The sequence below is a fragment of the Pyrgilauda ruficollis genome, unplaced genomic scaffold (genome assembly GCF_017590135.1).
Source record: "Pyrgilauda ruficollis isolate IOZ18807 unplaced genomic scaffold, ASM1759013v1 scaffold66, whole genome shotgun sequence".
NCBI classification, from domain to species: domain Eukaryota; kingdom Metazoa; phylum Chordata; class Aves; order Passeriformes; family Passeridae; genus Pyrgilauda; species Pyrgilauda ruficollis.
The window spans coordinates 926154-948428 of NW_024528377.1; the positions used below are offsets into that span (position 1 = coordinate 926154).

The 22275-nt window shown below is 42.1% G+C and overlaps 2 protein-coding genes across 8 annotated transcripts in view; one reads left to right on the forward strand and one right to left on the reverse strand.

The window, feature by feature from the left end:
* Positions 1 to 5031: 5031 nt before the first annotated feature.
* Positions 5032 to 5811, reverse strand: LOC121362669 (proline-rich proteoglycan 2-like). Its single transcript, XM_041484346.1, has one exon. The coding sequence runs from the start codon at positions 5809 to 5811 to the stop codon at positions 5032 to 5034; it is 780 nt and encodes a 259-aa protein (XP_041340280.1).
* ERC1 (ELKS/RAB6-interacting/CAST family member 1) overlaps positions 5400 to 22275 on the forward strand; it is a 277845-nt gene continuing 260969 nt past the window's right edge. For all 7 annotated transcript variants that reach the window (XM_041484357.1, XM_041484358.1, XM_041484360.1 and 4 more), the window contains exons 1-2: positions 5400 to 5520; positions 15335 to 16168. In XM_041484357.1, the coding sequence (XP_041340291.1) occupies positions 15500 to 16168 (669 nt within the window). In that variant the 5' untranslated portion in view covers positions 5400 to 5520; positions 15335 to 15499. The remainder of the gene's footprint in view (positions 5521 to 15334; positions 16169 to 22275) is intronic.

Here is a 22275-nt window from a genome sequence, read left to right on the forward strand (position 1 = left end):
CAGCAATTTGCAAACACACTTGGCTTTGGAAAAGAGCAAATGGAAAGCAACATTAGCAGGAGAAACACTTGTGATTTAAGCAGGTTATTTCCTCTGCTCAGCAAAGAGTTCACTGCATGGGGAGGGAGACAATTAGAGAGACATAAATAGTATGTGTGGTCAAGGGAACTGAAATTTGAACAATACTGTTGCCTCCACTCACACCCCCAAGCTGCCTCAATCAGATCTTAATCACTCTGAGCCCTTGGGAAGAAACAATGACTGAAATGTCACTTGCCTACAAACACTATGACCAATTTATGCAAAGTAGGTGGGTGGCATTTTGATGCAAAATTGCTTAACACTGGTTTTAGTTGAAGTCCTTCAAGCTTTTATATGGTGTGCACCATTATCAGTCTAAATTTAGTTGTCAGTGGTTTCAAATTGTGTGTGAATCCAGTCTGAGTGAAGGAGACACAAGATGCCAGTTTAGTTTCAGGCTTTACCTGCAGGAGCAGCTTCAGCTGTGAGTCTTGTTTGAACCAAACCCTCCATCAGAGCAGTGTGGGGGTTTTGCATTTGGGGAAGAGCAGCACAGCAAAGGCCCGTGTCTCAAAGCAATTGTCTGAGCATTTCTGAGTGACACAACTTGGATACAATGTGGGGGGACAAAATGTAAGAGAACAAAGATAGTGCAGAAGGCAATCTCACCCCTGAGGAGGTGCAGCTGTACTAATTACAAAGATGAGGAACAGGCCTGCCCTTAATAGGCCACAGCTATGTCCAGTAAGGATGAGTGCTATAAAAGAGTGGGTTAGCTGGTTAAGAGGAGAGCTGGAGTTTGTTGGCTGTGAGGAGAGGAGGAAGGAGTCAGTGTTGTGAGGAGCTGCCCATGAGCCATCACTGAGAAGGTATGGAAGTTTTATAATAAAATAACAACTTTAAAAATAATACTTTATATTATTAGAGTAGGAGCTGGGAAGAGAGAGAAGTTAATTCTGTATGTTTTATGCTATAAATCTATCTTGGTGTCAGGGCCAGGGAAGGCAAGGTGCTTCCATTCCTCCTTGGAATATGGTTTCCTCACTGCCTCCCCCTCCCCCCACAATATTTTAACCCACATGAAACATTAATGCTGAAGTAGATAATAAGCTATTCACTGAAGTGCTCAAGAGCCTCAGACACCCTCTGAGGCCAGGGCTGTGGTAGGAGGCTGCCTGACTCATTAATCAGTGTTAAAATATGCCCTATTTTTAAATCAGAAAGACTAAAAATTAAAGTTCAAATATGTCTTTGAATATGCAGGATAATACAAGCAGCTTATCAGTTTAAAGGCACCCAGGAATTATAATTTACTATCTGTGGCAATGGAACAATTGTTTATTATTTATAGGGAATTCTTTTGAGTTTAGCTGGTAGTGTTCTCAGGAAGTTTTATTGTCACTGAGAAGGAGTCCACATAAGACTAGAGGTACTGCACTGTGCTCCAAAACATTGCCATGACACACTAGAACAGGTAAAGAAACATAACAGCTTTTACTACTACCTGTTTTGATCTTGTCTATCAAAATTTGAACACATTGGGGTACATAATCAGAGAAAACCAATCTCTGTTTTGGGAAATTGGCTATGAAATACTAATTTTCAGCAGCACTCTACAAGTAGGTATATTTGCATGGTGGTGAAATTAAGTACTGCTGAGAAAAATGTGTGTGTAACACAAATTCCTGTGCAGGAAATAAACCAGTCTTCCAGAACTGATAATCCTGAACTTAATCTGTTCAAGTGTATCTTCCACTGGGGGGCTACAGCAGCAACACCTTCACCTGCTGTGACTGTGTGGACATAACTTCTAATCTTCTAACATCCTCACACACCTTTCTATCCCACTGCCCATTACCCCCCTACAAATTTATTTATTAAATCATGTCTTTTCCTACCAGTTCCACTCTGCCTTGACAAAGTAGGTTTTTGAACCGTGCTCTAATCCTGTGGTAGGAGTGCCAGTTCCCAGTTTTCCTCACCTGTGAGGTGGAAGCAGGCAGTTTTGCATCACTTCAGAATAGTTTGTATACCATGCATTGTGCAGGCACCACAGCTTGGGCAATGCTCAGCTAGAACATGGCTGTTCCAAGGAATTAATCCCAGCATCCCACAAGCTCAGACAGGACTTCAGCACAGACTGTGGGAATCCATTTCATTCATCCTTGCCCTCTATCTGGTAAGCTTCCTTCACAGAGGGGCTGAGTAAAAATCTTCCACATTCTTTCAATAAATGCAATTCCACTGAGCCCAGCAAGAGCAAACAGTTACACAGGCAGCAAATGGGATTTAGCAAGCACTAAAGATAATGCCACATACTTAACCTAAGGTATTACTCTAAGAAAACATCCAAGAAACTTTGCAGTTTTATATTTCTGTGGAGTTTTCTTTCCTCTGAGAACCCCAAACTATTTTATAAGCTGATTTACCTGTTATGCCAAGGCTGCTTTGACACAGAGCTGAGGTACCTCTTTCAAGTGTAATGGGGCAGATGTTCCTAATCAAGGCAGGCCTGTGCTGCTCCACAGTTTAAGAGAGGTGGAAAAGAGATGATGCAATTGCTCCTGGATAAGCTGCACACAATAGAACTCCCAGTTTTCATTTCTGATATCTCTAGGTAAACAACCTTGATGACTTGAGAAAAGCAAGGTAATGTCCTGTTAACTTCAACAGGAGGAAAATGTACTCACTGATAGTTAAACATGGAAATGCAGGGGCAGCTCAGGAGACTGAGTGTCTGCTGCACACTCAGCTGGCCTCAGGTGCTGACAGTGCCTTTTTCATGCCCCTCACTCATCCAGGCCACTTTCTGTAACAAGAGAAAAAAGGTGTCAGATAGCACGTTTGAGCCCCCTGCAGTGCTCTAAACAGATTTGCTTCCAAGGCACACAAGCACCACTGTGACAATTCCTGCTCAGTTCCAGCACGTGTCAGGTGGGCACCTCCATGCAGTCCCACTTATTCCACTGGAATCTCTGTGGCTCCAAAAGCACAACTGAACTCTTTTGTTTGGCAGGCACTGCTAGGTTTACTCTTGGCATGTCTAGGATCCTGATCCTCCCTGCCCTGAACAGAAAACACTACTTCTGGCTCCACTTTTTTAAGATTTTAATGAACACAGGGGAAAACTTTCTTCCTTCCTTTTATACAACTTTGGAAGAGTAACGGTGCATTTGTGGGGGTGTGTTGCTATTTAAGAATATTTGGATACACCTAACATCTGAAACAAAGCTTACCTGGTCAATTCCTGCATTTTTGGGACACAGGATGAGAAATTCACCTCCTTACTCTCTGAGCTGTTTCCTGTCATGGCAGCCTTTACAGAGCTGCCCCAGGTTCACTGAGCATCAGTGTGACTGCTGGAAGCTGTTTAGGGGCCTGCTTTCCCAAAAATTACAAATCCAGCCCAAACTGCTTATTTTAGCTGTGTTTTAGCCTGCATATCTTTCAAATTTTGCTGGTCATGCCTCCAAACATTTTCTTTAACAGCAGTGGTGTGTGTGTCAGCTACCCCTTTGCTATGTAATTTTGGCCCATTGGAATTTTTGCCTTCCAAAGGGTCCAAAAAAGTTTCATTAGTTAAAAATGCACCAACAGCATCCTAGGGGACAGGTCATTCCAAACAGTTCCAAATTTGAAATACATTTGCTTTCCAAGAATATAAATCCTGTTTAATTTCTCACATTGCTTAATTCCTTTGCATTCACTCACTACCTGTATAAAAAATGGTTTCATTAAAGGGACTGACTGGTACTCCTGCACAAATAATCTTTTTGGTATTATTAAAAAAAAATTCCTTACAACCACAAACAGTGACCAAGGGGTAGAACTGAAAGAAAAGAGCAACAACTCTGTCATTCTGGTTTTTCTCCAGGTATGAAACAGTAACACCTCAGTCACAAAACTAAAACTGAACCATCTGCTCTTCCAGGAGTTTCACATCCATGCAGGCAGAGTAAAAAGATCTTGCTCTGGAGACCAGGCAGGAATATTACTCAAATATCATCAATTATTTACGTGGGTACTTCTCTCTAAAAGCCTGTGAGACTGATTTATCACCACATCATTGATGTACAAGTCACTTCAGTCCTTGCAAGGCAAAGACAGCAGGGTTTTTAACCCAGGAGTAATGGCTTGGGACTTGCAAGGAAAAGCAGCCTGTCCAGTTGTGAGCAGAAAGCCTGCAGATTTCCCCAATCAATTACCAGGCAAGAAATTCATCCAGCCTGGAAAGGAAACCAGCTCTGTGGGAGCTCTGACAAACTGTGCAGCACAAACCCACAGTGATCTGTGGTCACCTATTAAGATGAAACACTAATTAAGCTGGGATGAAAAACCTAAAGCTCCTAGGCTCTGTTTTGCTCCAGGTTGTCACTTGCTTGTTGCTAAATGGAAAACCATTTACACTTGAAATTGGCAGGATACTTGAGGCATGGGCAAGCCTGTATCTATTTCCATCCTTCTGCCTTCTCAGCCAGCAAGATAAGTATAAAATATCTTTTTTGGGGGTATACCTTAGGCTTGACAGAAGGCCTTAGATACTGTAGCATGCACTATATGAGTCTACAGAAATTAATTTAAAACAGACTCTCTGCTTCCACAGCAGAAAGGGAAGTTCAGGTTATTGAGACCTCAGTGGATATCAGCCTGCCAGAGGTCTGAATTATAATATAAATTATAGTTAAATATAATATATAAAATATAAGAAGAATATATAAAATATAGGTCATATGTAATATGATGAAATAACAGGACATAATTATGACATAAGCTGTATTCATTGCAAGAAGATACTAATTTAAACAGCGATAGTTTACATGTCCATAAGCGCCATTCCTTGTGCAGTCTGACAGACCTAACCCATTTGCCACGATCTCTCAATTCAGTGTCCGCTGGGAGTAAGGGCTCAGGAAGCCGGTGCTGCTGCTGGCTCCTCACGGCCAGAAATGCCAGCAAACGCAGCTGGGAAGGATTCCTGCTGGGCTGGCTTGCTGTCTGCCCGAGGCTCCCTCAGGAAACACCGGCCTCGCGCAGGCCCCTGGCCCGCCGGAGTGGGGGGCGCTCAGCTGCCGCCCGTAGGGGAGGCCCGGGTTCGGTGCCCGGTGCTCGGTTCGTTGCCCTGTGCTCGGTTCCCAGACCCGCCGGGCCGAGCCCTGCCCGCCGTACCTGAGCCCCGCCGCGGCCTTTTCGCACTTCCCGCCCGGAGCGGCCGCTACGGCGCCGGAGAGCGGCCAAACTTCCCCGGGAGGGACGCGCGCGCGGGCGGTGACGCACGCCGGGGGCGGGGCGGGGCGGGCCGAGGGAAGCCCCGCGCGGCGAGCGCGCGCGCCGGGGGGGAGGCGGGGCCTGCGCGTGTCTCGCGCCGGGGGCGCGGGAGTGAGGGAGGGAGGGAGGGAGCGGCGGAGGAGGCGGCGAAGCGAGCGAGGAGACGCGGCGGGAGCCGAGCGGAGCCGAGCGCGGCCAGCGCCGCCCGTCCCCTCCCCGCGGGCTGACAGGCAGGTGAGGGGCCGCGCTCGGGGCGGGGGGGGCTCGGGTTAACGCGCCTTGCCGTCCGCTGGGGGGNCTCCCCCCGGGGTGCGCGGGCTGTGGCCGGGCGGAGGGACGGGGCGGCCGGGGGGGGTCGGGGCCTCTCCCCGCCGGGCCCCGCACGCTGTCACCGCCCGGGGCGGGGCGGCCCCGGTCCGGCCCCGGGCAGCGCGGCCGCATCGGGCCGCGTCCTGCCGGGCAGTGCTGGCGCCCGGGCGGGGTTTGGTTGTGCCTCGCACGGGCGGTCATTGCTGCTCTGCCCATTCGCCTTGCCGGCCGTGCTTTTCCGCCCCTGCTTGCTCAGGCTGTCCTTGGGAAGCGCACGCTTTTGTTATCTCAGGCACCTCAGCCCAGGCAATGGTGAGCGGTGTCTTTCTGCCCAGACCTTGTGGCGGTGCTGGGTTTTTGGTGTTTTCTCCGTGAGCGCTGCCTGGTCAGTTTAATGTATTTTATTGCATCTACTACGAGCCCGTGTCAGCTGACGCGGTGCTTTGTTTCTGGGTGTGCTGCCATCCTGAAGCCTGTGTCAGGAACTGCTGCCCTTCCACATCGGTCTCGTTTGGAGTGTGAGCTCTGAAGGTTAGTTAGGAAGCACGCGATTTTTTGAACCTGGAATGTTACGTGCGCTCTGGAAGTTTCACGCCATGGTTTGTGCTGATACGGTGTGAGATGGTTTAAAGGGAAGCCCCTGTGGAAATGGGAGATGCAAAGATATAAAGAAACACCTATGGAGATGCTGGTGGTGGTGGGAAGCAGTACACAAGCCGAGAGAATGAACGAAAATGGATAAAAATAGAATTGTTCTGAAGAGCAATGCATGTTTTACATTTTGTCCCAGCACGTTTTGGGGGCCACGCTCAATTATTCAGGGTGGCTGTAGCTGCATAGCCTGTTACCTCAGATCCAACAGGCTGTAACCACAGACAGTTCTCTGGCTTGGTTGTGGGGTTGTAATTCTCAAACAATGGCCAACTGGGCAAGGATGTCTGCAGCAGCCACCTCCACCAGCTGCCTGCCCTCCTTTGCTCCCTGAGATTATTGCGTCTGCAGCCGTAGGTGGCTGCACACACATCTCCTCCTGAGCTCCAGCCTGACACCATCCTGGAGTTCGTGTTGGAAGCTGCAGCAGCTCAGCTCGGATGTGTCTGCCCCAGTTCAGGGGCAGTTATGAGTCAGCACCCTTAGAGGCATTCCAGATGGAATAAGACAAGAGAAATCACCACCTTGCCCGTGCTGTTGTGACTAGAGTTGGTAGTGAAATAGGGGATTTTTTTTTTTTTTTTCAGTAATGAAAGCAGTGATTATACAGTTAACAGCTGCACTGAGTGTGGTTCAGTTCTGGAAGCACAGTTCAGAACTTTATCACAGAACAGTCAAGTCTGTGCCTACTGTGCCATCCAGAAATTTGGAATTATCTGAATCCATCAGGCTGTAAGAGGGGTTGGAGCTAGAAAAAGGTTGGGATCTGCTGAATGAAATGTGAGTTTATCATAATCTTTGATATAATTTGAACTTCTTCCACCACTTCTGGGAAACCAATTTAAGTGTAATTAAATCACTGTTGGGATGTTAACAGCAGTCTGAACTGAATAAAACCTGCTCTCTGGACTATATTAAAGCATCATGTTTCTCATAATTTTTAGCTTTCTTTTTGATCCTGTCATGAGCTTTTTTGAGATTCCATTCACGTAACTTTTCATCTGTAATATGTGGCTAATGGCCTGATTAGCAAAAAAGGCAAGTTTGGTACTTATGTGGCCTATTCCCTTTTACTGAATTGCAAATCTTGGTGAGGAGAGAAACCCTGTCTGGTTTTTTGAGGCGTCTTTGATATTTAGTGGGTTCTTTTTTATTTCCTTTCTTTTTTTCTTTCTTTCTTTGAATATGCCACTTTCTCAGTTCCTGGTAGCAGCTGTATGAATAGAAATATTTCACTATGCTATTGTAGCCAGTGCTTGAGTTCCTTGCCCCTATTCCTTTCTGTGTGAAGCAGGATACTCTTCCATTGTTATCTCTCATCCCCTCACCCCTCCCTCTTTTCAAGCCTGTTCCCCTGAAAACCTCTCTGGGGTGAGAGTTTTGTTACAGCCCTTACCTGGCTAAGCCGCTGGAGAATTGTGTTGTGTTTGGAGGGTCTGGCTTGTTTTAGCTGAGTTGGTCTGGTAAGAAATCTAAGTGTGGAGGGCTGCATGTGGCTTTTTAAATTACAGAACTAAACCCACAGTGTGGGTTCTTGACCCTTGCTGGCCACCCTGCTGCAAAGGGTGGCCAGTGAGGTGAGGAGGGCTCTATCCACTGCTGCCTGTTCAAGGCAAGAGTTTAACTCTGGCATGCAGGAGTAGAGCAGGAGATCCTAGAAAATCCAGTGCTGATGTAGCAGTAGTGGTGTTTTGTGGCACGTGGGTTATGTCAATATCCTTGTTGTCAGGGTGAGATTATGATGGAATTTCTGTAGCTGGAGCATGCTTTGCCTTGCACTGTGGTGTTGCCCATGGTGACTTTAGGCTGGCTGGCTGCACGGGTTCACTAGTGCTTCTAGGCACTTCTGAAATATCTTTAGTGCTTTGAACGTTTTGTTTCTGCTATTAGGAGGTGGGTTGTTGGTTGCATGCCACCTGTGGGAAAGAGAGAAACAGCCATGGATAAAAACAGAGAGTATTTACTGACTTTATACTCTAAAATGAGCCTGTAAACTCTTCAGCCATACAGTGACAGAAAATTAACATCCACAGCTCTTCAGTCTTCTACATAATTTGAAGAGTCAGAGTTAATCAGTTTATCCCTAGGAAGTGATATGTGGGATATAAGTGCTGGAGTTCTAATACCTGTTGCTTTTTGTGTTTTGCCTTTAAAAAGGGCACGTGATGGTTTTGTTTTCTTCACATCTGCTTTAAATTTAGAGACTTGTAATTACATCCCAGTCATTGCACAAAAGAAATCCTGGTGCACCTAGCCAGACTCCCTACACATGAGTAAATAAAGGTTTAGCTGAAGTATATGTATTTATTAGAATAATAATAAGCCTTTTTTTTTTTTTATGGTCTTGTTTGTTTGGGAAAGGAGATAGAAAGAAAGGGGACTGTGGTGGTGACAGCAGACCCTTTATGCTGCCATCCAGACCTGTGGGTATTATAAGAAACAAAATTCGATGTCAGTTAAAAGTGCTTTTGCAGAGAAAGTGCTGTAGAGTAGAGCAGAGCATGGGCTGTGTTAAGTCTTCCTTGCTGAGTAAGTAGATCCCCTGAAAGGAATTGTGTACGTGTGGGAAAGAAGTTAACCAGGAAACTGATGAATGAACATTTCTGGCTCTCATTTGCAGACTTGCAGGTGGTTTTTGCTGGTGGGATACCTTGTAGGAATGGGAAGCAGAAAGGTGTATAGAAAGGACAGGGAATCAAGATGTTTCCATGTTCTGTGGTGCCATTCCTGCTGACCTTTCAGATGTAAAAAGTGTCTAATGCTCCCGTGACAAATGAATGCTGTTTTTTCCCCTAAAACTGTTAGGGTCAGGGTTGATTACCTGCCTTTTACAAAACACATTTTTTTAATAGGTCAAAGTCACCTGAAGAATTTCGGGGATTTTCTGAGATGCTTTTCTGGGAAGATTTCTGTATGTGTGGGGGAGAATGTGTCAATTGACATCTTGTGTTGGGTGAGACAGAACAAAGGCTCTGTTACAGTCAGTGAACCTGGCAGATGTGGAAGTAGGCGAATTTAATATAAAAAATATAAAACAAGAACCACCACCATCCCCCCAGGTTTTAAAAATGATTGGATATAAACAGATGGCAGTGCTTCAGCATTTATGTGCTCTTTAGGAATGAGAGACAATTCTGATATGAACAGTTACTTTTTTGGTCTTATTTCTGTCTTGATTTCATTCATCATTATTGCTTTCTTGCTGTCAAGGCCACAAGGATATTTTGGTAAACAACCCTGAATTCCATGGGTTCAATGCCTTGTGTCCTGCACTGGCTGGCTTGCAGTTTCCAAAGTAAACTTACTTCTGTCCTTTTTGTGTGTAATAGTAATTAATTTAACATGAAAAGTAGTGAGCCTTCTTACCTTCCAAAACCAGGGAAAACCTAAAATCTACAAAATAGCCCTAAAAGACAGAGGCTTCACACTTTATATAAAAAGTAGTGTAGCAGCCATAGGTTTTGTAGCTGTGGGGTGGGCTGGGAAGTAACAGGAATTCATTTTTTCTCATGGTTAGTACACCTCTTAAGTTGTTGTGAATCATGTCAGTTCTCTCATTATACCCACTGTTTGGATTCCTGGCAGGATTTTACTGGAATGTAAGCTTTTCTTTGTTTGGAATGCCATCTTTTCTACCTGCCCTCCCCTCTGTTCTATCTACTCTGCAGTCTGTCCTACTGTGTAATCCAGACATACTTACTTGCCATTAACTATTCGGGTGTGAATTATGTAAATGGGAACAATTACTACCTCTGTTAATGAAGTCTAATGTGTCTGCTACAGCCCTTTATCAGATTAAAATGCCTCTTGTAAAGGCTGACTTTGCTTTTATTATTAAACTGACATTCAAAGCTTTCCTTGTGCACACAAGAATCAGTGTGGCAAGGAACTTCTGTCTTCTGGATCTGGATGTGTGGCTTCCATTCTGCTGCTGAGGGGCTCCAGAGGGGTCCCTGGGCTGTGAGATGCACTTGCCTGCCTGCTCTGTGATCCCACTGCCCCACTCCTGGCTGTCAGGCAGTGATGCTTTTAAGGAATTGTCTCCATAGATGTTGCAGTTTGTCACCTGGTGTCAGTCCTGAACAGAATTTGCAGCAAAGAAATACACAGGACTTGCTGAAGGCTGCGGGAGTTACTCTGAAGTTCTTTTTGTTTTAAAAAATATAGGCTGGATTTTCCCTGTATTTCTGCAGCATGTTTGTGTGTATCTGGTTGCTTGCTTACCTGGATGTAGCTAATGTGCTATTAGTGTTTGTCTTGCAGTGGTGGGAGACATGAAAGGCATTATTAATTTACGTGACAGAGAGATCTTCCAGAGGGTAGCAGAACTTTTTTTTTAAATGAATCTTCTGTGCTCTGTCAGCTGCAGACAGGAACACCTGCCCTCTTACCCATTGGTTCATATAAAATAATAGGTGTAGGGGCTGAGTGCGACAGCACTGCTAAACACATCTCATTTTATTGGATTTGTAATACTGAGGTTTGATATTCAAGTGATCCCTCCAGAATTTCTTATGTTTCTGTTGTGTCCCAATATAGCTTTTATTGAAACCACTAGACCTTCTGACAAGACTCGTGTTCCTGTTCCTGCTCTCTCTCATGCCACAACTGCCTTACAAGTAAATCTCCATGAAGTTGTGCAGGTGGCTTTTTACTGCTCTTTTAGCATGTCAGGTCCTGATCCTGGCATGTTTTGAGGGAAGCTGCGTTCTCCATTGCTTTTCACTGCCTAGGACTAGGTTGTTGTGATGAAACAGGTGGATTTTGGTTGCTCCAGGTTGCACTGCAGTACATTTAAATGTCTGCTGCCAGATTGTAAACATTTTCCATGTTAATAGTGTCTGTCTCTGAGTGGTTTTGGACAGTCACCTGTGAGCTGAGAAGACATTTATCTTAGCTGCCATTTCAAGCAGGATGTGATGTTACCTGTTTTAAAATTTCTATACAGAAAGTGTGTACATAACTGTCCTTTTCTAAACCTTTTTCTGCAATATTGTGTAATTCTTGCCTGTTGTTTTTCTGATAGTCCTTACAAGTTTTTCCATAATCACTAGATAGCATTTTCAACTTATGTGAAAGCAGCTCAGGTCTTTGTGCCTGCAAAGGTGCTGTGCCAATTTAAATATATATAAATATACATATGAAGTTTTTACTTGGGCTCATGTGATACTTTTACATTTTTTTTTAAAATTGGTTTGCATATAGGATGCTCTTTGAAGTTTTTGTTCTATTAATGAACAGTGAACAGGAGAATTTTGTTTCATAATTGTAAAGTTCTGCAAGCTATCTTGAGGGAAAATGGTTTAGGACTTGCTTCAGTGCTAAAACAAAACAAAAACTGTTTTGTTTTTTAAGCTCTTTATGTTGAGAGTATCTTTTTTTGTTTGTTTTTTGTACTCCTGGGCAAGGGCTCTCATATTGGCAGAAAAAACAAAGGTTTTTGAAATCTACAGGAGAATTTGCCAGGGGAAGAGGGTTAATGCATTTAATGCATTCACAGTTGGACATTGTTCCTTGTGGTTATCACCATCTTGTACGGTTAAGGGATGATTTATTTGTGACTAAATTTAGTCTCAGTAGAAGAGGAAAATAGTAACAGTGCTGCATGTTGGTCCCATGGAAGATAAGAGACCGTACTTGTGAGATTCCCATAAAATGCTAGTGTGAGTCAGAATATTGAAAAACTAACATTTCTGGTTGTAATGTTATCTGAAAGAAATCTTCCATGTACTTTTGCTTGGGCTCTGGGATGGAAACTGGAATTCTTTCTTCTTCCTGATTAATTGATATTGCAAAAAAGAATTTTTTTTTTTTTTTACTTCCCTCACTTTGCTCTTTTCATGGTGAAAGATTTTTTTCCTAGTGTGAATTGTAGTATCTGTGAACTGTAATATCTGCTTCTACAACAAAGTGATAAATGGCACTAGGAAAAAAATAGGGGGAAAATAAAAGAGTTAAGATTTATCTTGTAATTTCTTTTTGATCTTGAACTGTGGCAAATCTGTGTCAGTGGAAATACTGAAAACTGGCTGCATGTGTGGAAAAATGTATTTAGTTAATATTGGAATATTCACAATTTTAAGATCGAACAGTGGTGTAATGAAAGTTGTCACTTCAAAAAAAAATACTGGAGGGTTATGTTTGCTTGTTTCCAAAGACAACTCTTCATCTTAATCTGCTGCTTTTGAGTGAAAAGCGAGTGCAGTGCAATGCATGGCAGCAATAGCAGAGTTCTTCTCCCTAAGTTTCAGCTGTGCCAGCTCTGGGAATCCTTCCCATTACCCTGATCAACAGCTAATTCTAGCCCTTGGCTTTCATAGCTTGAGTTATTTGATGTTTCTGGAGTGGCAGAGGGGATGGTGCCTGCCTGTGAACCAAAGCTTAGAGCTGAGCACAGGACTGGTGTTTCCAGCTGAGGTGCTGAGAGCTCCCCTGATAGCTGGAGGTGGTTCCTGCACAGCACCTGCAGAGGTACCAGAGCTGCTTTTCTCTCAAGGATATTCAGAGTTTAACAAGATGTTGGCTAATGCAAGGAGAAGGCAGCTCTCCATGGCACTTTTTCATGGCATTGTCCTTGTTGAGGTTGAGGTGCTCTTTAGAAGTTACCAAAAACCTTTTGAGCTCCTCTGGGGTGTTGGTGAGGACTTTACCAGGTGATGCTTCTGTGTGCAACAGTGATGTACTTCCAGCAGATTTTAAACTTAGTGGTTTTGGGATGAGTCCTTTAACTGAAACACACATATGTCTGATCTTTAGGTTCGATTTAAACTCATATAAAGCTGTTAATGAGTGTTTGCCCTGATTTACTGTGGTGAGTTTCCAGCAAGTGAATTAAGTGCTGTGATTTGGATTAATTTTCAGGAGAATCCTAATGAATGCCAGCTCTTGGTGGAATGTACTTTATGCAGTGTGTAAGAAATCAAATCTGACTTGTTTTGAGTGCTCAAGTGGTGTCACAGCAGCATTTTTAGCATTTTGATATCTCAAACAGTGAGGCTAGTCTGAAATAGCCTTTCTGTTTGGAAGAAGTGTTTTTCTTCCAGATCTGGGGCACAGTGTCTTGCTTTTCGAAGCAACTTCAGTGTAACACTGTGCACTTTGTTGCATAGTTTATATTTCTGTACTGTTTTGCATAAGGATATGTAGTTGAAATAGAAGAAATGTAACTTGTATGAAAAAATACATCTGTAGGTGTTGCTTTGGCAGATAATTTCGGTTAATGCTGGTGGCTGTTTTTCCTTGGCTAGTTCTTCTTTATGTGCTCTAAAATATTCTGTGGCAATATTGTTGCCAGTTTTTCTATCATTAAAAAAAAGAAACCAACAGAGTGAGCACTTGAACATCTTGAGAACTGCTCACAAAGCAGTGTCAATTTCCATAAGCTTTGTAAAATTCCTCATGCCATTGTATCTTCTATGAAATTGTCTGAAGTTGACGAAATGCTGGTTTACCCTGACCTTCTTTTCCATTTCAACTTTGAGATTAAGCTAAACATTTTGAAACTATTTCTTGTTGTATCTTTTCCTATACTAACTTATTCAGAAAGGTAAAAAATACTCTATCTTTCCTTCCTGAATTTTACTTTTTTTCTTTCTACCCTTTTCCAGTATTTTTTGCAATATTATTTTTTGCTTGCCAACTTCCACCCACTTGCACTGTTTCTGCAATTTCTTTTGGAAGTGTATCCCTGTTTTAAACCTAATCTTGACCCTGTTTGTCCAGTTATTATCTCACAAACATGCTGGTTTGGAGGAATTCATTCCTAATATCTGGCAAACCTGATTTCTGAGCAGAAGGGCAGGTAGATGAGAGCTGGTGTGAAAGGCAGGATATTGGGATATATTAGATGCTGCTGCTCCTTGGACACTGGCTGGTATTCTTTCATCTGATGGCATCAGGAATGTTTCAGTGTTCTAATTTTGATTTCAGTTGAGCCCAGCAGTAACATGAAATAGTTTACACCGGAAATATCAGTGGAGTAAAAAAAGTGAGAACTGTATAGTGGGATAATTTTTACAGTGCAGTGGTTTAGCTTCCTTTTTTTGCTTCTCTGCTAGATCTTGGCTATTGATGTGACCCCAGCCCAGAGTCCCTGTGCTAAAGAGTTTCCTACCAGTATTTGTACTACAGCATCATATTGCACTGCAAAAATAAGGAATTCTCTTGCATATGCCACCAGAGTCTGTATTTAAAGAAAAAGCAGAGGGGAGAAGGAACAGCAACAGGATGATGTCAAACTGTTCTGGGTTTTAAGAAGTCCCTGCTGTTGAAATATTATTTAATGGAATTAATCTCACCTGGTTAATGAGAAGCATATTCCAATCAAAATCTTTTCTTAACCTGAGCAAAGATATAAGTTACATTTAGTTTGGGAGAAAATAAGAATCTAGAACCAGTTTTCAGTGGAGCTGTGATTCCTTTGGTCCTCTAAACCTCGTTGGTCTCATTGCTGGGTCATTGCTTCTCTTTCAGATTTGCATCTGTGCTTGCTGAAGTGGTGTGGTCAGTAATGATTTCATGATTATTCTTAGTTTTGGTTCTGACTGCTGCATTTGAAGTGGGACTGACAGCAGTGCTAAGGAACCTTCTGGTTGAGATCATGGTCAGAGTCATTTCTGTCTGTCCTGCCTTTGCATTTGCAGGATGATTTCACAGCACAAGGGTATAGAAACTGTGTCCTATGGAGGCTAGCAGTGCTTGAAGGAAAGATACACTGCTGAGTGGTTTTAGAGTTTTGATTCCCTTTCTCAGAAAGGTAACAGGTAAAGCATTAGGGCCAGTTAGAAATAGGAAGAAAGATTAGATGGCATCTGAAGGGTTTTGTCATCACCAACAAAATTACACCTTGAAGATTGATGGATTCTCTTTTCTTCTTTACTGTGATAATATAACAATAGAAAAGCAGGAGTAGAAGTTTCTTTTTGAGTTTAAATATAAGGGTTTAAATAAAACGTTGGCTTTTTTAATTAGGAGGAATTTAAAAATACTCTAAATATAGGACACTGTATTCTAATGTGGGACAAACATTTGATGATAATGTGTTATTTTTATTGATGTAGATTTTAATATGTTGTTCTTATTGACACAGATATGGTCCTGAACACCGTGAGCACATGACTTCAGAGATGGACAACCAGATCTGTTACAAGTTGTGATTGGCCTTAAGTTGACTTACAACCATTGAAGAGCTTAACAGGAATTCTCTCATTCCTGATTTTTGCCTATCTGATTGCCTCACACCACCAGCTTAACCATGTATGGAAGCGCTCGTTCCGTGGGCAAGGTGGAGCCCAGCACGCAGAGCCCGGGGCGCTCGCCGCGCCTGCCGCGCTCGCCTCGCCTGGGCCACCGGCGAACCAACAGCACAGGAGGCAGCTCGGGGAGCAGTACTGGGGGTGGCAGTGGGAAAACCCTTTCTATGGAGAACATTCAGTCCTTAAATGCTGCCTATGCTACGTCCGGCCCTATGTACCTAAGTGACCACGAGAACGTGGGCGCAGACACCCCGAAGAGCACCATGACCTTGGGCCGGTCGGGAGGGCGGCTGCCTTACGGTGTTCGGATGACTGCCATGGGCAGCAGCCCTAACATTGCCACGAGTGGAGTTGCCAGTGATACCATTGCATTTGGAGAGCACCATCTGCCCCCGGTGAGCATGGCATCCACTGTGCCTCACTCGCTGCGCCAGGCCAGGGATAACACCATCATGGACCTGCAGACGCAGCTCAAGGAGGTGCTGAGGGAAAACGATCTGCTCCGCAAGGATGTGGAGGTGAAAGAAAGCAAGCTGAGTTCTTCCATGAACAGCATCAAGACCTTCTGGAGTCCTGAGCTCAAAAAGGAGAGAGCTCTGAGGAAGGATGAAGCTTCAAAAATCACCATTTGGAAGGAGCAATATAGAGTTTTGCAAGAGGAAAACCAGGTTTGTCATCTAATGTCACTGCTGTCGTAGTGTGGTAGCATGATTAAATGACTTCAATAAATTTGCATGTTACACTTAAGCAGCTAAATTAGATTGGTGCTTTTCTTGGCTAATTGATGTGGGTAAGATGTGTTTTTAGCTTGCAAGCCTGTTTTTAGATGTTTCTTGTCAGACTTGTAAGCTGCCTTGAGTGCTCATTTTTCCTTGGGTGTTGTGTGTATTTTTTCCCCTAGGATTGATAACCACTTGGTTTCCTTTTGGAAGTATTTATTCTGTTCATAATTAATATTTTTGTGCTGCTTACCTCTTGAAGTGTTCTCTTAGATGCAGAATGTACTAACTGCTGACCCCCAGTATAACTGCACTGGTGCTGAGTATTGACAGATTGCCATTAAAAACAAAGTTAAAGTTACACTCAGTGGTATTTAGAGTTAAAACGTCCAGACCTGCAGTTTTCACAAACAGATAAATTCTGTTCTTGGCTACATTTAAATAACACTGTTTAATACATGTTTGCTATTCTTTTTTTCATAAACTGTGCATATCTTGTTATGCAGCCGTCCTAAAACACCCTACAGTTTTTTGGGTTTTTTTGTAGTGGTCTGGCCAGTTACAGAATAGGCAGAAGAACACAGATTCTGAGGTGTCTAGGTCTTTGGTCTTGTACATCTTAAAAGCATCTCCAAATTAAAATAAAACTCAGAGGCTGATGAAAATTGAGGTGTCTTTGTAGTCAGTTCTACTGATTAAAAGCTTTTTTAAAGTTCTCCCACCTAGAGCTCCTTAGTCCTGAAGTAAATATTTGTCTTTGAATGAGTGTCCTCCTGCTTAGTTGTTTCTAGCCAAATGTGGGTTCAGCACCTCTCTGGACTGTCAGGTAAAAAAAAACCTCACTATTCTTATGGAGCACAGACCCAGTGTCCAACTCCAAAAGTTCCCTGAAATGTAAGTCAGCTTTCATCATGACAAAATTACTTTCCCTATTGAGCTTTTTAAGTATCCAAGCACATTTAATGAAAGTTTCCATTATTCAAATGTGACCAAGTTCTTGTAGCTTTTAAAGTATAGTTGCTATTTTGGGCAATGCTTTTTGTAAGATTGCTTTAGAAGGTGAAGGAGAGAGGGAAATGCTGGAGGAAAAGGGTACTGCTTGTTGTACTCTGCTTTCATGTAGCCTGTTTTAAATAGTAAATTACTTTTGGTTAGGGATTAGTCTACTACACTGAACCTGTCTGCAATTTTCTTTTCACTTTTTAAAGAGCTTGAATTGAAAAAAGTAAGTTGCTTTCTCTGAGATAGTATGAAATCATTTAATGAACTTGTCATTTAGCTTTATAGCTGTCTTCTTACCAAATGGTAAGTATCACAACTTGTGGGACTTGTTAAGGTGTGTGACACTTTGTCTTCATTTACTTATGTCATCTTGGAATGCAGAAAACCTGAAGTAAAATAATTTTTATTGCAAAGGTAGGATTTCTTTAGAAGCAGTAATGTAATGAAAATTCTAGTTACAATGGTGCAGTATCAGGATAACAAATATCTGGAATACCAATCACTCAATTTTTCTGGTGTTCTTTCTGTTTCAGTTGCAGGTAAGTCTTTTAATTCTTAAATTCTTCTCATTTTTGCCCCTGTTTTCATATGGAAAAGACTGTCTTGGAATACAATAATATTTTTTCTGAAGTCAGTTTTGACATTTGAGGATGCTTTGGAAATCTTGCAAGAAAAATGCCATGAATACATGGTTTAGAATGGATTAAACAATTACTAAATACAAATACAGTAGAGAATAGTGATTTCTCTATGTTAGATTATTTTTCTTTGTCTTTCCTTTATCCCCTAATTAAACATTTACAGATATTTCTAGGCTGCTGTTCTCTAGGCAATCACTGTAATTACTACCCCACTGGTAGAATTGTATGACTTTGGTGCAAAAGTAAGAAGGGTGCAATTTAAAAGTGAAGGGGTATTATTGTATTGAGCTGTGAAAATTAAGAATGCTAATTAATAGATTATAGTTAGCTAACAGTGTGTTCTAATTAAATTCTGAATTTTCTGTGTCTTCTATACCCTTTTGGAGTTGGTCACTTCAGCCCTTCACATGGAAGATCAGTTTAATAGGATTTTCTCTTAATTAAACAGATGTCTCTGTTTAGACTCTGAACAAGGAATTTCCCAGATGTGTTGGAGGACCAGAAAATACCTTCATTACCTCTTCAGCCTCCTTCCAAAATGAGTACCAGTATAATTGCAGGAACTGGAGTTTTAGACTTAATTATGAGTGTTTCAGCACACCACTTTTTAAAAAAACCACTTGCACGTGTAGTACTTGTGCTTTATATAAAGTTTATCTCAGACCAATTGTATTGTCAAAAATCGACTCAACTCATGGAGCCAAGATGCTGGCTGACTCATACTATTATCTGATAGTCATCTCAATCTCTTTCCTGTGGTCATGGCTCTTTATTCTTCTACCCACACTTGATTGTCCCTGATTGTATTGCTGTTCTTGTCACCTCAGCTTGAGTGATTGAATTGCCCCTTGAGTTTGGGAATTGTTAAAAGTACCTGGAAATGTGAGGTAGCAGTGGTTGATTGCTACCTCAGCCTTCTATGAGTAAATGCATCGGTGACTTTGAGTTTTCTTTCCTGTCTCTTGGGAACATGTACAAATAAATGTATTTCTTATTGATTTCCAGGACATTTTCTGGGTTCAGTAAAGGTCAGAGAATGAGTGGGGGGATTAAAGAGCATGCTGCCTGTCCTGAGGCTATCACAGCCTTTTGGTTGTCCTCTGAGGAAAAAAGAATGGAGGGATATAATCCTGGATATAATCCTGAGAGTGCCATGCACATGCTCTCTGTAGCTCTCACCTGGGTGGGCAGTCCTGCAGTCCTGCCCAGCTGTGGTCTTCTCCCCAGTTGCGGTGCAGCACAGCTGGATTCATCAGATGCTCTGAGCAAATGCTGCAGCTGGGGCGTGGAGCTTTATTTTCTTCCTTTGTTACTGATCCTGAAGAGACAGAATTTTTTTACATAAATGGGGAATGTCATTGAAAGCTCTCTTTGAAGAGCTCAAAACTAAACAGGGAAAGTATTCTTGTAGTTAACACAGATTCTTGGAAAAACACGACAGTTGTCAGTGCAGTGTGGATGGCTTAACCAGCCATTCTTCACAAGAAACCCAGAGGAAAGTGCAAATGATGGCTCAGTTATGCAACCCATGCATATTCAAGGAGAAATTGATGAAACCAGTAAACAGGAGCTTGGTTTTGGCATGGTGTCGCTCTCCTCTAAATGCTTTAGTGGGAGCTGTATTTTTCGGAGTTGAAAAATAATTTTTTTTTAGTGTGTGTGGTTTAAAGCTTCCCTGGAAACCTCTTCATCAGAAGCCAGAAGAGGAAAGGAAAGACAGTGAGTATGTTTTGCACCACGACAGAAATTATTTGCCTAGAAACTGGGCAGTGGTGGGGTGATGTGAAACTCAAGGACAAAGGAGTTCCTCTCAGTTGAAACTTGCTTATGACAAGGTGATTGTGCCTTAAAATAAGTAGTGAAATGCAAATTTTATGTCTAACACCCTGCACTGAAATTTCCACATTTGACTGATCTACTTTTAAAATCAGATTTATGTTTTAGCTAAAATAGTGTGGTACTGCTGAAAGCATCTTTTTGCTTTGATGCATTTCTGTGGTCTTTTTGTGGTTAGAGACCTTGGATGTCTGAATCAGAGAGTTTAACCAAGAAAATATTTCTGAAAGGAGTTTCACCTGGCTTGGGGTAAGCACTTGAAGAACATTGTGCTTTATTGTGATGGATGTATTCCAGCATTTCACCAGCATTCCCCAGAGTCACAAGTATTTTCCATTTCTTAGGAGTGTGTAATGAGCATCTCACTTTTAAAAGTGTAGTTGTCCATGTGTTAACCTCTTAAATGCGTTGGGTGCTGCTGTTAGGAGACTGAGCTTCTAATGAGGCTGAAAATCAGATTGATTCTCACTTCTTCATTGGTTTATTTTTTTTTCAATTTTGTATTTAAAAAAATTTGATATGTCTTACTGCTATGTCATTCTGTTACTAGTCTCATTCATGAGCTGGTTATTCTTTGATGGAAAACGAAGCTTTCTTCCATTCTGAGTGTTTAATTGTGCAATATATGGTTCCATAGGCATTGCTTAAAGGCATTCTCTGTATCCCAGAGCATTGCATTTAAATTATTCCTTCAATGGCAGATGCCTGTTGGCTCTCTAGATTTCTGCCAGCTTTAAGGTTCCTTCTGTCATTCCCCAGCTGCAGCATGAAATTATAATTCAGTTCTCTTTCAGAATAACTCAAAACTACCTCCTCAAGAGTGCTTGGTATCTGAAGCATTTATTGAGTTGCAGCACTTTATAATGACCTCAGAAATTGTCATGTGATCACCCAAGAAAACAGCCTGTGTTCTGACTTTTTTTTTCAATTCTGTAAGGAAATAAAACTAGACATTTTGTGGTTATCTATATTCCCCAAGGCTCCTTTTGTCCCGTGTTTCCTCTTGAGGTAGGATCTAAAACCTTGGGTTGCTTTGAGCTGTAGCATAGGCTGAATAGCTGCTCTCCACTTGATCCATTAAGCATACAAGGGGAATACTACCAACTTAAAGGCAGCTTGGAAATCAAACAGGTGACATCAGTGGTGCTGTTGAACTTAGTGGTTTAACTGTGCTTTTTTTGCTGTTAAGCTGGGGTAGGGATTACTTCAAATTCTGCAGAACTTAGAGCAGACTCTTTCTGCTGTAATTCTTTCTCTAGTGTGTATTGAGTCTGTTCAGATATCAGACTCCTAACGAGGGTGGCAGTGTGTGATTCCACCGTTTAGTGTTTATATTCCTGAAAAGTCTTGTCTGTAGTGCTGTGTTTCTCTAGAAGCCTTTGCTCCTTTCAGCACTGTTGTATTTATGGTGTTTGAGTTAGTAATTTTTTCCCTTAAGTGTTCTTGCTTTCTAAAGTATGGACTAGGTAGCTTAAAACTGTGTAAGACTTCCTCTTTGTTAGTCACCCAGTGAACATTTAACAATGGTAGATGATGGCAGTGGTGCAGAGGTGCTTCTCCATTACAGGTAATTTCTGCCGGTGTTACAGCTCTGCAATGCCAAATCCACAATTCTCATGTGTCGGCCTTACTGCACCTGGTATTTATTTAAGTAGAAAGGAGAGGAGCACTTTAGGTGGAACTGCCAGGCCATGGAAAAAAGGTTGTAGTTGTGCTGGTCTTATGTCCATCTTTCAGGTGTGCTTCAGAAGCAAAAACTGAAATAGAGATTTTTTTAAAACTCTTTTCAATTTGCTGATGCTAGGAAGCCTTAGGGGTAGGAAGATGATGAGCAGAGTGGGCCACCCTGACTAAACTGTTAGTTGGAAAGAACAGGCTTTTTTCAGCAAAGTAGATTTCTAGGATACAGTGAACAGTCCATTTAATTCTTAAGACATTAGTAAGGCAGAGCAACTTCTGTATTTAGGATAAGTATTTGTGTATATGTATGCTCTGAGATAAAAGTTAGAGACCAGAAGAGTTGAGAGGGGATATTTCTGTACTCTGAAAGTATAAGTGTGTTTGATAACTTGTGAAGAGCAGTGATGCCAGCTATCTGAACTAGTAATTGAAGAAAAAAACATTGTGAAATGACACTTTAGGCTCAGCTGGCAGGAGTGGAATAAGGGAATAAACTTGGTGGTGCTCAAGATGTTCCAGTATAGAACTCCTTTGAATATACTTTCTGTTTGCACTCATGTTTAGGGGTCACAATGAAACAGCAGTGTTTTCAGTAGTGATTTGAGATCCTCAACAGAAATCAGATTACAGTTGCTTGCCAGCAGGTAGCATAGCTATTGAGGATTACACTTTTTTTCCTTGAATGGATAATGCTTTGTAGTTCTTCTGTATAATTTTTGATATAATCTGTTGAACACATGGAAAAATGGCTGCATCTGTTAAATGCAGTGGATCATAATTATATCTCCATTTTTTTGTCTGGGGATAACAAGCAGTAGAACTCGAAAAGAAAGTCTTTTCAGCAAAACTTAGTTTCATAACCCGTGAGGTCTACATAATTATGTATTTTCAGATTGA